The 17,415-nt window shown below is 32.7% G+C and overlaps 1 protein-coding gene across 1 annotated transcript; it reads right to left on the bottom strand.

Moving 5' to 3' along the window:
• Positions 1–499: 499 nt before the first annotated feature.
• On the bottom strand, positions 500–17,206 carry LOC143084257 (glucose dehydrogenase [FAD, quinone]-like). The gene is made up of 11 exons (XM_076260666.1): positions 17,068–17,206; positions 16,547–16,752; positions 15,290–15,479; positions 14,055–14,183; positions 12,656–12,771; positions 10,161–10,328; positions 7,805–7,955; positions 3,974–4,128; positions 1,995–2,142; positions 1,505–1,733; positions 500–901 (listed from the first exon to the last, which is right to left on the bottom strand). Exons 1-11 carry the CDS (start codon positions 17,204–17,206, stop codon positions 760–762), a joined length of 1,773 nt encoding a protein of 590 aa, XP_076116781.1. The 3' UTR covers positions 500–759.
• Between the last annotated feature and the right edge of the window lie 209 nt (positions 17,207–17,415).

The raw sequence follows: 17,415 nt of genomic DNA, 5'->3' as shown, positions 1-17,415 counted from the left end.
TCTATTTTTCAATTTGGTTGGAAGGCTTGTCATGTCAACATATATGACTGTAAATAATAAAAAAGGTATCAAGTGGTTCAAACAGGGTAAGGGTGACAAATACACTTTTAATGAAGGTACAAATAAAGTAATGAACATAATGCACCCAGTTGAGAAATAGGGAAAGATATGACAAGTGGTCAATGGACGAATTAAGATGCAAGCACTTACAATCAAAAGCTCTGTCAGATATAGGGTAAAACAAGTATGAAAAAGTTTTGACCATATGAATTTAACCTAAAACCGGGGTGAACTCAGTTTCTTCGAAATGATAAGAGGTTCCTATTCTACTATTTGGTAATAGGTGCCTATCCGTTTGATCACTTATATGATATAATGTTCACTTATTTCACTTTTTGAATGTTAATATTCATCCTTCACATGGACATATTACACAATTATTGAAAGTCGGTTGTGTAGCACAAGGAAAATGGTCAAAGAAATCCGTGTTTTATTCCTTTCGTATGAACTAATATACAATGATGTAGCTTTTATTTTTTCATTTGATAATAACCAGAAAAAAGGTTCAAATAGCATAGTATAGGAGAGAGAGGTGTAATCGATAAGCATGAACAGTTTGGCTGTCAATATTACAAACATTTAGCAAATATTCGTTAATGCAGGATGTCTTTATTTCTTATTGATTCATCATATCATATCTACCAATAAGATGGTTTGCTACCTATTTAATCATTTCCTAATAATAGAACGAACAAAACTTCAGAGTCGTTTATGTCTACTCTTTTTAATCATGTCAGCAGCTTTTTCTCCAATCATCATTGTTGGAGCATTCGTGTTGCCGGACGGCACATTTCTCATCACTGATGAATCTGCAACTCTTAGATTTTTAATTCCTTTCACCCTGAAAACAATAATAGATAATGTACATTTAATCATATTTATTTTTTTTTGAAATTCAAAAATTAACCGTAGTTATAACAATGGCACGTACATGCTATAGATGAAGATTCTACCATACCGTCCTTTTGGTAACGTTATTAATCTGCTGGTGGCCTCTAAGTCGCTAACCTAGTTGTCAGTACTGTGGTACTGGCATTACAATACAGATAATGATTTATTTAAATTTACTGTTATAAAATTTTGAAACAATCTTAAATTAAGGAATGTATCTCCCTAATGCATAGCTCTGATTCCTTGTAGATTAACAATGTATCTCCCTAATGCATAGTTCTGATCCCTTTTTGTCTTTCGGTCTTTTTGGTTTTCCCAGGTCTTCAACGTCTGTATTATGTTTTGGATTTTCACATTTTTTTATTTTTTTTTAAGTTTCGAGTATCACTGAAGAGACATGTATCGCTAAAATGCGCATCTGGTTCAGTAAAATTGGTACCGTTAATGTTTTTAGCTCCTTGTTTCCTGTCGAACACACTTTGCTGATTAATGTCCTGGTATCGCATGCAATACCTTTTATTGGAATTAAATCAGAAAATATAAATTCTCTCACCTCAAATATGGGTCAACAACAGCAGTTTTATCATGGAGAGCTCCCATCCTACAGGTACTAACTTGATGATTAGAACTGGTTGCATAATGGCGAATCATACATTTCCAATAGTCATCCGTGTCAAAAGTAAATGCTTTGCAGAAAGATGTACATTCTTCTTGCCTGATAAATGTAGTTCCTATGCTGTTCCATGCTGAGTTGTTTGCAAATTCTTGCATATACCTTATAACTAGAATAATATAAAAATTGTAGGATACAAATCATATCCAAAACATTTATCTATTTTGTTTTTATTTGCGGGGTAGAGGGTTAACTGATAGTAATTACACCTTTTATTGTTTAAGCCTTGGCTTTCACAACGTTCTGATTAAAAAAAAAAAAAATTGATTACGTGGATTAGACTTGAATTTTTTTTTTAACTCTGGAACATGCCGCTAAGTTATACCGATATCAAATGTATACCTTTTACGTAAGAATCAACGTCAATCCTGATTTGCTAAATATTGCGGATCTATAAGAGGAGGCGCCATTGGATTCTTGCTTCTCAGTCGAACTGTTCCTCTGCTTTTATGGTGAAGTTTACATATATTTACTGCAAATCCAAAATCAGCTGATCGAGACGTTTCGCCAAAAACCCCCTGTGAAAAATAAAACCCTAAAAATTTAACACATTCACCCAAATGCATGTTTGTAATTGATGTATGTTTACGTGAAATATTTCTTTATATTTCATTAAAGTAAACATTACTATAATGTTCAGTAATATAATAGTATTTGTCAGAAAAAAAATGGAATATCTGTAAAGAATAGAAATAAGAAACCTACAAGAATTTGCAAATCTATAAAATGTCAACTTTGCCTGTGTTTGAACCCTTATTTCTTGATAATTTCTAATTTTATCAACGGCAAATTTGATATTAATGTAACAAATCTTGTCATGTCTAAAGCACTGACTCTTGAACTGGTGATAGCCTCGTGGACAAGCAAACCACCAGCAGGGATCAATTCAGTATTAGAAACTGAAAATAAAACTTTATTTTTTTTAGTGAGTCTGAAGCGCTTTTTTATTTCACTATTTTAGAATGCTGAAACCCTATCATTTGAAAGCTATGAAGGTTCAAATACTTGATGAGCTATATTACCAAAAAGGTTCTTAAATGACCAATAGGGTCCTAAAATGACCAATAGGGTCCTAAAATGAAATGCAAAATTCAGAGTTCTGTGGAAAAAAGGAGCAACACCTAGTTTCTGCAGTTCCATTAGATTTTGATATTGACGCATAAATGTTAATTTTGTTTTAAAACTTTGCTGTTGCTTTTGATTAAAGAAATAATTTATATTGCGAGGCCGCATATCTCAAAATTACCGTTCAATCAATATTAAAGCTGAACACTAGGAGACAATATTGGTATAGAATAGAGAATTTAAAAGAGGGAATGTGTCAAAGAGACAACAATCCGACCAAAGAGCAGAAAACAGCACAAAGCCACCAGTTGGTCTTCAACGCAGCAAGAAAAACCCGCACCCGGAGGCGGACTTCAGCTGGCCCCTAAACAATAATGTATACTAGTACAGGGAAATAAACGCCACACTAAACTTCGAAACATACAAATAAACCAAAACAGAGCTTGGTTAACAGATGATATCTGCCGTTGATTTTAGAAATAGTAATTAGGTCCGAAATATTTGTATTATTAGTACGAAATTTGCTCTTACTGCGATGTATTCTACATCCTTGTAAACGGGTTTTACATACAGTTTTAGTAACTATATCTAGAATGTTAACATAATCGGTTCTTGGTATATTACCAATTCCCAACAATATATTATCATTAAGATCGAGAGGATAAACTATTTGTATTTTTTTTACTCAAATTTAATTCAATTATTTTCCGTGATCGTACAAGTTGTGAATGAGATTCCCCAGTTTGCTTATTTACTACTTCTAAAGGTTGAACTGTTAAATATCTAATATGGTGATAGTGCTTCTTACGATGTTGATAAATGATACTTTTAAATCTATAGTCTTCTGAAACGATAAAGGTGTTATTGGGTGAGTCTAGATAAACACCGTCCGGTATCGCCTACGTACTCAATACCACAATACGGTCTGTTTCAGGTAAGTATATGGATAATATTGTTAGTTTTTCAATTTATATCTGTTTCAAAGGTTATATGTATATCATTTATGGCAGGACACTTATCGATAGAAGGGTACAAACGATGCTGTTGTTGAAAATGTTAGCAATTGTAGTATTTTTAGATATTTGAAGATTGAGACGTGTAGATACCCTTTGAACAAGATTGGTAATAATTTTTTTCCGTTTCTACGCTTCATTTTGTTATCCGTATTTTAATTGAAGGGAGATAAGACTGGCGTCCTAAATACGAACCAGCATATAGGAATATAGTATACTAGTAATATGTTTATTTGAAAACTTTTAGGTGTAAATACAAAAATATATATACCATATGATTCATCCTTTGAATTGCACATTTGATATTTTCACCTTCAAATGCATTCGCTATAAAAGTCAGTTGCAGGTCTGGCAAAAAATCAAGATCATGATTTGTTGGTAGACGTGCAAAAATTGCTCCATCAATACCAGATCGAGTCTGAACACCTGTATAATATAACACACGACATGTTTAAAAATTGTCCGTTGAATCGTATTCGTTTCCAACAAAAACAATTTTGCAGTTAAGGATGTTTGGATACAAAATGCTTTGTCTACTAAAGTTTTAACTACTTTAGATATAACTATGATTTGTTAAATGTGATGGAAGACATAATACCATTTGTGTAATTGCATGAAGAAGAAAGAGACTAGATTTTTGCAATTTGTTTGGAAATATTTAAGATGACAAACATGATTTCTTCCAGATGCGGGCAATATGCAACAATTTTCACATGTATTTCATAACAAAAAAAACATCGTTCAATATCAATACTATTTGTACTTTTGGACTAATAGTTTAAAACAAACTGCTCCATTACATACTTGTATAATGCATAATTTTATCGAAAGTCCCTGCGCTAAAAAAAGAAAGACAAAATTGTCCCTAGAAGAGCAACCCTCTAAAACTACAAACAGCAAAATTAATGAAGCAAAAAAAAAACAAAATAATCACAGACCAAATCACAGACCAACTAATTAAACAATGGAATCTTACAGTTTAGGCAAATTTGTTATTCTTGTTATATTGCCTAGCATCTCGATGTTGTTTCAAACCTTCTTTTCCAAGTTCTGTAATGTCTTGGTCATTTATATTGACGATTTTCCTTCCATTCAATAACCTATTTTTCGAGCACATCATAGTGATTTTGTCTTAAAAGATTATATTAAAGCTATCAGATCTGCTTCTTATCTGGATATTTTTCTTAATATTTACACACATGAACGACTTCAATCTAAAACCTAGTGAATATTTATGCTTTCCTAGTTCGCAGAAGTATCAATCTGTCCCATTTCATGTCGTTTACAAACTCAAGTGAAACATACGCTTCTGGAGCATCTCAGTTAACCCGGTGCTTGTCGGGGTTCGTATTGCTCAAACTTTGTTTTTTCAGACAAATAATTGACAATATCGTGTCGACTGCTGTTCAATCGTTGTTTTTCTTTCTGAGTATGGTCTGGTCTGCCTTTATTCAACTTCAGACTTTTTAATGCTCCCTTGGTGTATTCTCTCTCCTTTTACATGTGTGAATTTCACATTTCAAGGAGTTCATGAACATTGATGTGCTCTAAACGCAAAAGTACACTAACAGGGTTATGAGCAAAAATGACTGAACCGATACTTCACAAGTTCCAAGGTCACAATCACGAATTTATTTACCGATACGATGTACCTGTGTCTAAACTAAGAAGATAAATATACAGATTTTGGCCTATTCTGTATCGTGACATAAGAAGTGAGTCTGGATATTGTTACACAATTGTGTACCATTCATTAATTATCAAGGAGTATTAATTAGGAAATTTATTAAAAAGGAATTAAATAATTCAATAACAATCATGTACACTTTGGACACTTTTAAATAACGATCTGTTCAAATATTATAGACATACCATGTATACCCTGCAGCCAATAAATGACCATGTCTACTGTGAAATAACATGTATCCTTCAAGGTTTGACAATTAACCATAGACTAGAATTATTTAACATCCAGACGAATACGTAACCGGCCATTAGCTATGGGCCAATGTTTATGGACAACTGGACTATTACAACTGGTAACAAAGTAACACATATAATTTTAGTAATTTTTTTATTAGTATCATGTAGGTGTAGGGGTTATATAAAATGATCGAATTGATTTTTGTTTATTGTAAATTTTTAATGATTTTTTTTACGTCTAATGTAAATATTATGTAGCATTTGTAAACTTGTAGAAGTTGTATACGACAGATTCCCCCTTTTATTTAGTTTTTGTTCTAACAGATAATTCGATAAAAAAAAGAAGATATTGATTTATATGTAGGAATTGTTTTACAAAATATTGCTAGGCTGGGACAATCCTGAGAACTCAAGGCGAGTGAAAAAATTATCAATAATCTGATAGATGATAAATAAAAAAAAAGAAACAAGGGGAAGTAAACAAGTTTTAGTTTGTACAAATTGAGATAAATTTATCAGCAGGGTTTAGGTGCGATCTTCATTGGAATAGCCATATTTTTGTACTGTTAATTAATTAAGAATATATCTTGGTTAGCCAAAAAGAATGTTGTGAGTTCTGGTTCTAATGCCACGAACAATTGGGTAAAAACAAATGGTGTCTTCGCAATTGGTAGGAATAGATGCTACTGATAACAGAGAGATGTCTTCCTCCGCGCCATTGGTCAAGGACAAAACTTAACCGAATACCGATATTAACAGCCTCTTAATAAGGACGAACCAAATAGCTAGATGCGTCAAATACTACGAAATGGAGATGATGATGACGACACTTGTACAAAGATGTGCGCCCTTTCCAGCAGTTGATGAACCTTATACTATGATGGTGACGAAAATAAAACATGAACTATGTATACCGAAATACTGAACTTATGATTCGAATGAACTATGTGTAAATATATCCAGATATTGGACTAGAAGAATGTGATGAACTTATTATATCATGATATTGGACTTATAGAACTTTATAAACTTAGATATGTGGTGATGGTTACCGAAAACCTTATAATAAACTATTAGAATAACCTACAGGAAGAAAAATACCGTATTTTATTGAACTTTCGTTCTCTAAGAATTGGAGGCATTATGTTACACAATTGTGTACCATTCATTAATTATCAAGGAGTATTAATTAGGAAATTTATTAAAAAGGAATTAAATAATTCAATAACAATCATGTACACTTTGGACACTTTTAAATAACGATCTGTTCAAATATTATAGACATACCATGTATACCCTGCAGCCAATAAATGACCATGTCTACTGTGAAATAACATGCATCCTTCAAGGTTTGACAATTAACCATAGACTAGAATTATTTAACATCCAGACGAATACGTAACCGGCCATTAGCTATGGGCCAATGTTTATGGACAACTGGACTATATAAGATCCAGCTTTGGACTTGAAGGGGACGGATTGGTACAAGAGATTGGTACCGGGGATTCCGCCAAGGTCTTCCCCATCGTGGGTAGGCTGGAACTCATGCGCTTAATATCCGAAATACTCTAACAGGAACGAACAGTTATACCACTATACGATCACGTGCCCGTGTGAGATATTGAACATTCGAACAATTCCACTTTAAAGACAGTTTGTGAACATTCGAAAACATTTGAACTTTAGAATCTTTCTTGACTTTGTAAATACTTAATAAAATATATTTATTCAATTACTGACTATGTTACAATATACATTGAGGGATGTATCAATTGCAGGATACGCCTACTGGTATTCACATCCGTTGTCGTTCTTTTTGGGAATTAATGCAATTCCGTCAGATTTTTATCTTGGCTTGCATGTTTAAAACGGATTCATCAAACTTTTTATAACGTTACTATGTATGTACATACAGTGTTTATATGGTATTCAATGACAACCAATATTATGATAACACTTTTAGGGTGTTGTATCTGTTTTTTTCATTGAGTTGTAGTATCTAGCTTCCCATAGTAGCGATTGCATTATGACTGTTATCTTCATTATGTGACGTATTTCACTTTCCTGTGTACGTTAATGGTCATCAGTTGGTACCTTAGTTTTGTGTTTCGTGTGCAATATTTTTTTTGTTATTTATGTTATCCTATTTATGTTGTATTCGTATTACACATTCGTATACCTTTCTTGTAGAATATATAGTCCATAATGGATTGCTGGTCTAAAGCCTTCTCTTGGTTCATATTCATAGATGTAGTTGTTGAGTACTGGAAAAAGTATTGTATGTGATATTGCATTCCTTCACCGACTGGAAGATCAGCTTTCAGTGGTACCTGCCATTACAAAACATCTGAATTTACATTAAAATGTAAAGGGAAATCTATCATAGAAACTTCAACAGTGTAATGGTAAAGTAGTTCATAATCAAGGAAATACTGTACTTCCAATCTAAATGTAGTATATCTTGCGCACACCTACACTATGCATTGTTTTAGTTAGGAACTGATATTGCAGATGAAGAACTGTATATCTTTAATTAGATATTAAAAGGTTGTAAACACATTTTCTTTTGAAGGTAAAGCCAGAAGAGCACATGAAATTAAAATTTCATACTAGCACCGGGTCGATACCGCTGCTTGTGGTCCGAGGTACATATGATCATCAGGTCAGTAGTCTGTGCTTCGACACTGACAGGATTTATAGCAAACCGTTCTTATATTCTCTCCTTATAAGATAGTGAAAAAACTTAACGTTGAAATCCATCAGGTAAAGTTAACCTTAACTCGATTTGGCTATTCTTTTGAGGTCCCTGGTCTCGAAGTTCATCAAGTATTCGAGTATTATTCACTTCGTCTCATGTTATATTTGATTTAAAATATGTAACTATATATGGTATAAGTAAGTAATAAACCAATTATTTTTACATATAATGTAGTATTTAGCTCTTGCAAGCACTTCAGCAGTGGTTACTGGGCATTTATAATCGTCAGTGGCTGATAATCGTTTTGATTTAGAATGTGCCTGCTTATGGTTTTCTTTAAATGCCTAAAGTTTAATGGAATCTGTATAAATAAAAGGTTGTGCTATCTTTATTATTCGTATAATTTGGTTGCATGTTCAAAAATATAGTGTATCGTTGTTGCAAGCTTTACATATGTATATGGCGTTGTTATACTGTGAATGGTTATACATGTACGAAGAATTTTAATAATGAGTAAAATTAACCTTGGAGAAGTTGTCCCTATCTTCTTGAAAAGTTAGAAGATTGTATTGCTTCCAAATGTGTTGCTTGCCTTACCCAAATAGGGTTTTGAATAAAAAAACAAACAAAATGTAACTAGTAAAAGTGATATTAAATGTATTTGAATGGCGCATGCATTTTATGTATCCCGAGTAGTTATCGGGGATATAGTATGATACAGTTATCCATATCTTTGGAAGCGGTCTTTTTAAATGGGCTATAATTCTCTACATATATAATTATGATTTAATTTTACTGATGTCCGTTTATTTTCATGAATAAAATAAACTTTCCATAATTTTTATGAATCTGACAAATATGTCAGAATTTTAACGTCCTACTTGATGAGGACAACTATGTTTTGCATATTGGTTTGTGTTTTGTTGCGTATATATGTTATATATATATGTTGTCATATTTTTCAATTAGAAGTACTAATTAGAGAATGTTCAAATTCCTCTGTATTTGTGCCAAATCAAAAGGCTATGGTACCCTATTGTAATTGAACATGTACATGTCTCTCTTCAACCAAATAGTTGCTCATTGAGACATATTGCTAAGAGTCATTATGGGGTTGACAGAACAAATGCTAAATAGAAAGACTAGAAATAATGAGCATTTTTTTTTTAAATAAAAATGGCTTAACAATTAAAGTTAACAAAGATGAAGACACCCGTCCCCCATATGGTTGTGGAAGATTACGTTTCTAAGCAATCATTAACCAGTATGAATCCATTTGAAAATGAAAGACAAGACATGGCTTTTCACAAAACTGTTTTAGATTTTAGATGTACTTTGTTGGAATGTCTGAAGACCTTTGAAATTAAACAATATGAATCATATGTTTTTAAATCTGTGAAAGATATATGCGTGTTTTAATTTTTTGTTTAAAAGTGTTTTTGTATCTTGCTTAACAAATAATACATTGAAACAACGTTTACAATATGTGCAGACATGTTAGAAAAACGGTATAAATCATTATCTGGTTTCGATTTGGATCTGCACAGTTTATAGTTTCTATAAATGAACTTTACTACTCCATTGTCCGTTGAAAACCATCAAAAGTAATATGCATAATTTTTTATGCAGTTTGCAAAATGTTCTTCACTTTTGTTATTGATTTGGCTCTATGAAGAGGGAATGCACGTCTTACATACTGAACTTGATGGCTGATATACTTTATCACTACATACTTGTCAATAAAGACAAAGACTTATCTACCAAGATGGACTTGATTACAGGCGTCATACGTTGTATCAGGTTGTATTTCAAAATTACAGTTACAGTTTATAATTACCCTTAACTTTTCCAGATGATGTCTTGGTCCTACGCCAGACAATAACAGGAGTTTTGGTGATCCAAACACTCCTGCAGAAATGATAACTTCATCCCTGGCATAGATTCGTGTCTTCTTTCCATTTTTCATTACAACAACACCTTTGGTTTCCCCATTCCGTATAATAATCTACATGGTAATGACCTGAATTAACCTACTATACACGTAAGTTTGTGTTTGCAAAATAAAAAAAAAATGATATTCTTTAAAAAAAAAAGCATTTCTATAATTTACTCAAGTAGTTATATTAGGGTTGGCGACAAACAGTGGGAAATACTGGGAAAACCGGGTTTTACTGGGTATTACCGGGTAATGTTGGGTGTTACCGGGTAATATTGGGTTTTAACGGGCAATACTGGGTAATATTAAATACTGTCCTGTATTTTAAAGAGAATTAATCACAAAAGCAATACATTAAAGATTTTTATAAAAAAAAATTGATATAGTGCTTTAATTTATAATCTCACTTGTTTGTAACTATTAATAGAAAATTTATAAATCTGAGAAAAAATTAATGGTCCAGCAACTCTAAGACAAGTGTGCATGAAGACACAAATGACAAATGTCACAAGCTTGTCTTAATAATCCTCCTAAAAATCCATCTAATCACCATTCTGTCTAGATTGTTGACTTAAAGTCGAAGAATTCAATTTGTTTTTTTAACAAATACTAGAACACACCCGCCGTGACTGTATCAAAAGTATCAAAGTGTGTATAAGCCTTATTTTAGCCTGAATTTTTAGTATTGGTATTGTCATCTGATAAAGGCATGCTGATTATAAGCTGCGCAGTTTTGTCTGCTTTCAAAATCTGTCCAGTATAACCCGTTTCTGGGAGTATTGCCTAGCCCCGGAAAACGGACCTGGTTTTCTCCGCCCGGACAATACTCTGCCAACCCTGAGTTAAATGTATATATGTATATGTAACTTTCCTCTGTAACTTACATCAGGTTAAGTTTCTATGTATAAGAAGCTTTTTTTCCAAATAAATGGGCAAGTTAATGGCTAAATGTGTCACGAGTTGAGATTCCTAATGCATGTAATGGTAGTTTAGTTTAGTTTAAACATATTTTATTGTTCAAAATGACAAAAGGATCAGACCCAAGTTTTACAACTTAGTAACGTCTTCTCCATTTTACTAATTGTGAAATGCAGCCCTTGGATGGTGTAAACTTCCCAAAAAAACGTGTATGGTGTAATGGTGTATGACATATGGTGCAATGGTGTAAGGGTGTATGGCGCTATGGTGTATGGTGTAAGGGGAATGGTGTAATGGTGTTTGAGGAATGGTGTGATTGTGTAACGTGCGATCGGGAATGGTGTGAATGATGGAGTACGACATTTCATTGGTTGAAAATGAAGTTCTTTTTATTTTATTTTTTCGAATTGTAAACATAAACAATAATAATAATCTTAATATTTGAAATTAATTTGTATTATGAGTTATTTCGGATCATGTAGATTTAATGGGGAATGGTGTATGGTGTAATGTGTAAGGTGTATAGTACAAAGGTGTAACGTGTATGGTGTAATGGTACAAGGTGTATGGTGTAATGGTGTATGGTGTAGGGTGTAATGGTGTATGGTGTAAGTGGGAAGTTTACACCATCTAAGGACTGAAGAGAACTCGACAAGTTAGGATCAAAGGAGAGGCGAATGATACCAAAAGGACAAGCAAACTCATAAGTCGAAAATAAACAGACAACGTAATGTCAAAAAAACGAAAAAAAAAATCAAAAGACAAACAACAGTTTACAAAACACAACATATGAACGTCAAACAATGTGACGTCGGTGATATGTAGGCGGTCAAACTCATGATAGCCAGATCAAAAATATTTGATGTCCGACACCCTGATTGGCAATTTCATTATGGGATGAGCAGAGTGATACAGGCACAGGAAAAACCAATACACAACAAAGAAAAGTACTTAAGTTATCATGTCTTTGTTCACAATTACTGTTATTGAATTTGCGTATTTAAATAATTTCTGTAATGCTTTACTCTTTGTTATTAATGAGGCAGAAGGAAATATCGAAACTCATCAGTCGAAAAGTAAATGATAATGACATGGCAAAAAACGAATAACGACAAACAACGAGGTAAAAAAAAATACTTCATATTAAACTACAGACTAATCTGCAAATACACAACTTAAAACTGTAATTATGTATCTAACGTCTGATTACGTTGAAAAAAGAAAGACATCATTATATCTATTTAAAGAATAATAGATGCAATCATATATAATACCAAGATGTGACTGACTGACTGATGTTTTGCATATTATTCTTAAAGTAATAAAATGTTTAAGATATGTTAACTATAAATATGTGTGTGCGTGTGTTACGCCATACTGCTTCTTGTTCTCATAAACATATAAAACAATACACAAAATTAAAGTTATTGATCCAAAAATTTATATACAATCAATATTTAAAAAAAAAATATCTTTGTAACGTGGCTATTGGTAGCAACCTGTAAATTCCGTCTGTGCAATTTAGGTCTTAGAAAACAACTTGCTGAAGAACAACGTTCGCCGTTTTTTACGTTTGCCTGTATGGGACAATATCCTAAGAGAAAAACAAAATCACATACTGGTCGGCTATCATATAAAGGTTAACATAACATGTATCTGTTTCATGCCTATCTTAGATTAGGTGAAACTAATATGTTATATGTCCAAATTAAACTTGAACAACGTTTTGAGTTTTTTTTAGTAAGAATGATAGTAATTTTGGAGTCATTACCCGAAGTTTCGTCATTCGCAGCGTAGTCAAACCTGAATTATTCCAGAACTAGATTTCAATAAGATGGTAAACAGATCGCACACAAACTATAAAAGGATGGAAAAGACAACAGAAAAATATAGAAGAATGCATAAAATATGCAACACCATTTATAATACAGAATTGTATCGACGAGTAACAATTAAAGACCGAAAATTGCTTTCTTAAACATCTGAGATTTTGGTTTGGCTCCTTCTGCTCAATATTTTGCTGTCTGTGTGGAATGTTGTTTGTCTTGGGTATAGTGTGTTGTATGACTTGATTTTATAGGACTTTTTTGTAGGAAGAGAATTCGAAAAAGAATTAGTGTTAAGGGAAAAGATGTGAAAATGCCACATGTTATAACATGAATTTGAAAATAAAAAGTAGTATTTCTCAAAACTTTCAAGGAATAATGCATTCAAATTTCATTATTTATCTTTTGATTATATGCCGTTGGTAATTCCGTTTTGTCTACAACTTTTTCCATTAAATGGTACACTGCATAAAGCACACAACAGTCTAATTTTGAGATGACGTCAATAATATATTTAGATTTGAACCAAGTCCTTCCCCAAGCACATATTTAACTATGCTTGGTCTTATTATAGAATTTGATGGGGTAAAAACCGTTTTGGTAAGCTGACATCATATTTACGTAAAAACCATGAGTGAAATTACCTTTTCGGTCAAACATGAAAACAGGGAGATATGGTATGGTCTACAATGAGATAACTATCTACAAGACTTCAAAAGTGAGCACCTGTATATCACCACACGAGACCATCAATAATTAGCAAAATCAATACCGTAGAAAAGTCAGCTATCAAATAGCAATTTCAACATGTTGACGTCACAACTGACGACATTTCTGTTCTAGAATGCCCTTATTGTATACTTCTGTTCATTTCTCATTAGAACCATCAACATACTTTTGAAATTATTGAAAACGGTTTACTGTTCTTTGAATGTCAGGGGCCAGATAATAACTCGTTCTTCCATAAGATATTCAATATACATCCAATATCATACATCCAGAATAACACAAAATTAACAATCATTATATCAGTAGATTGAAAAATAATTACCAACTTGATTAAAACCATTACAGTCAGTGACTGGCAAGCCTTTTTCCTTGGCTGCTAACCTATGAAGGAACTCTAGTGGAGCCGTATGCCCTTCTGTAATTACCAAGGGACCTCCATGTCCATGAAAGGCTACGATATAGAAATTTGATAGATGTTTAACTTAACGATAGTTTCTGGCTATAGATGTTCATGTCAAATACAAATATTCATTGAGTTTAAATCGTACATATTCTGCTCAAATGTTCCTATAACATTTATATGCAAAAAGAATGAGGTAAAAACATTTTCATTTTAAGGAAAAAGCACATCAATTCCTTTTCAGGTAATAGAAAAGTGTCCCTGCTAGAACTTCCAATGCTGACATATATAATAAGAATATATTTTTTTTAAAATACAAAGGCTTTTCTACCTCAGACATAGATTACCTTAGCTGTATTTGGCAAAACTTTTAGAAATTTTGGTCCTCAATGCTCTTCAACTTCGTACTTTATTTGGCCCTTTGTTTTTTTTTTTTTTGTTTTTTTTTTTTTTGGATTCGAGCGTCACTGATGAGTCTTTTGTAGACAAAACGCGCGTCTGGCGTATATACCAAATTTAGTCCTGGTATCTATGATGAGTTTATTGTCATCATACTTATGATTCCCTCTAAATCACTATTTGATTACCACGACATGTGATATCCTCTTAATTCTTTTCTATGACGAGGTTGTTTCCTTGCAAATGTCAACAAGTATATTTAATGAACGTATACATGTTTCGAAATTCTGTGATAATGGTTTCAAACAAATCATTGATCGATTGTTCTTTGTTAAGAGTCTAAATATCTCATGCATGTTAAGCATTTTTAGTATGAAAACCAATTTAAACAAAACCAGAATGTAGATAGGCTCAGTACATTTGATCAACCCGAATATCAATGGCAAAATGTAAAAATTCATTGGAAAATGAGAATGTGTTGAATAAGGAAACATGATGCTACTGTACCCTTTAATGTTTTTGTATTGCTTCTTTTTCAACTTACATGGCTGGAACAAACAAAAAAGATGGCTACCACAAGGTTTCAGTGTACATCTTGTAAGTGTATGCACGCATTGCAACTTTGAAACAGTTTAATAGAATGAATTCATAATTCACATAAGTTGCGATTTTGAAATGTTTACAATATACATGTAGTATTATGGTTTCCTTATTTTCATAAAATCATCTATAAATTTCAAATTACTGTTTTTACTTACAGGAATTAATAAGCTCTGGAATTTGAATATCTTCTGACTTTTTGAAGTATGGTAAAACATCGTCGTAACCCCATCCAGTACAACCTTCTGTTTGCCACTTGTCACAATCATAACGACTTCCTCTAATGTAATACATTCCATTGATACTGCCAGTACCACCCAACACTTTACCGCAATTACCTTTGGTCTTCTAATGACAAAGCAACGATGTTTTAATTATTCAACACCATTTCTTCTTAAAATTTCCTGTACAGAGTCAGGAATAAGGGAGTTGTTATCAAATAGTCCGTTTCTATGTATTTTGACGTTTGTTTTTGTAGCAGTTCAATGTTTATGTTGTTCCGTTGCTTTCCTCTTATGGTTGATGTGTTCCTCAGTTTTGCATGGTTTGTGAACCGGATTTGTTTCAATGAAGACCAACAGTACAATCGTAACGAAGTGGGTTTAAGATTAAAATACAACACGGGACAAAAAGTCGATGATACAATCACCAGTTAGGCAGGATGCGTTTATACTATTGTTTGTTTGTATCGACATTGTCAACAACTTTTAGTAGGCTATTTATAAACAATGTGTTTCTTGATGTTTGTAATCATTGATAGGTGATGCATATAAAATTTGTTGTCCTCCTTTCGGTTTCTCTTTGTTTTTGACCCTTTGTAATTTTTACTCAATTCAGTATATGTTAACATTTTTATAAATTTACTCGGACTTGTACTAATTTACAGACAAAAAAATCAGCATTTCATCGCAGGCCTTTTGTAAACTGGTTATCACTAGTAGACCAATTTTGATCTGAAACGGTCCTTCGGATCTGAACAGCTTTCAAAAGATTGAACAATACATCATTGCGTAATTTTGAGTCTTTCCGTTAATTTTCAGACTTATCTGCTGCGGTAAATTCAGTACTGTTCAAACAATTCGCTTGCAGGCAATTAAGATATGTACAGTCTATGTTCAGACAATTCAGTAGTTGTTGTTTACCTGTACATATAAGTATACCGATATTTTTGAAAGATACTGAACAGTACTGAATAGTCTGCAAAAGAATTGTCTGAATATATAAGAAACGTTAATACGTTTATTAAAGATTAACTATCTAGTGAATGTTTAAAATGTGCTATTTTATGGTAATGAAAATAATAACCAGACAGTCTAATCAACTCTTAAATTTAAGAAATATCGGAACACCAATCCCCGTTAGGAATATATAATGGTCACTTATGTTTCAAACACGACATTATAATGTATTCTTACCCGGCTACCTTCTGACATAACAGAATACTTTTGTGGTACTGTGTCAAAACTCCAATTTTCCTTTGTCCATAATGTTCGTAGCAATTGTAGTGGTATTCGGGTAAATTCGTTTTCCAAATCCGATCCTCCAGCTTCCAGTAATAACACATTTGTTCGGTCTTCGGACAACCTTGTTGCAATTATACTACCCGCTGATCCAGCACCAACTATAAACAAATAGTAGTCATTATTTACAAAAAGCTGAAAATTAGATAGTGTATTGACCATTGCACATCAGTTCATGAAGCAGTCACTCATCTTTTGATTTTCTGGCGAACACAATGTAGCCAAATCAAATGTAAATAAAAAAAAATGTATTGACCTTAACAATCAATGACGTTGTCTTAGTTGTCTCATTGCAAATCGTTTATCGTTTTACTGTTTTCGACGTCGACTTGTTTGCATAAGATTTCGTTTTACAAAGCTAAATGTACATTCAGTTGTAAGATATTTGAACATTGACTTATAAGGAAAACACATACCTACGATGTAGTCGTAGTACTTCTTGAAAGGCTGATTAAAGATGCCATCTGGATCTTTTTCCGCAGGCAGTTGTGTCGATAGGAAGTTAAGTAGTGTTGTATTTGCAAAGAAAGCTGCCAAGGAGGTTCCCAAGTACATTGCTTGTAATAAAAGACTTCAAACTAATCGAAGAACTCAAATATAGAAAATATTCAATGAGAGACCAAACAGCACATTAATTCACGATTGCACGTAGCGCATGAGTTAATAATCAATGTTCTTTGGTCACGAGTTGAATATTTTTCGATATTTGAATTCTTTGATTAGTTATTTTTTTTTTCATTATAATATTTTATATTGACAATTGG

This window comes from Mytilus galloprovincialis, chromosome 7 (genome assembly GCF_965363235.1).
Source record: "Mytilus galloprovincialis chromosome 7, xbMytGall1.hap1.1, whole genome shotgun sequence".
NCBI classification, from domain to species: domain Eukaryota; kingdom Metazoa; phylum Mollusca; class Bivalvia; order Mytilida; family Mytilidae; genus Mytilus; species Mytilus galloprovincialis.
The sequence above is the reverse complement of the archived record's forward strand: the minus strand, read 5'-3'. Positions and strand labels throughout refer to the sequence as shown.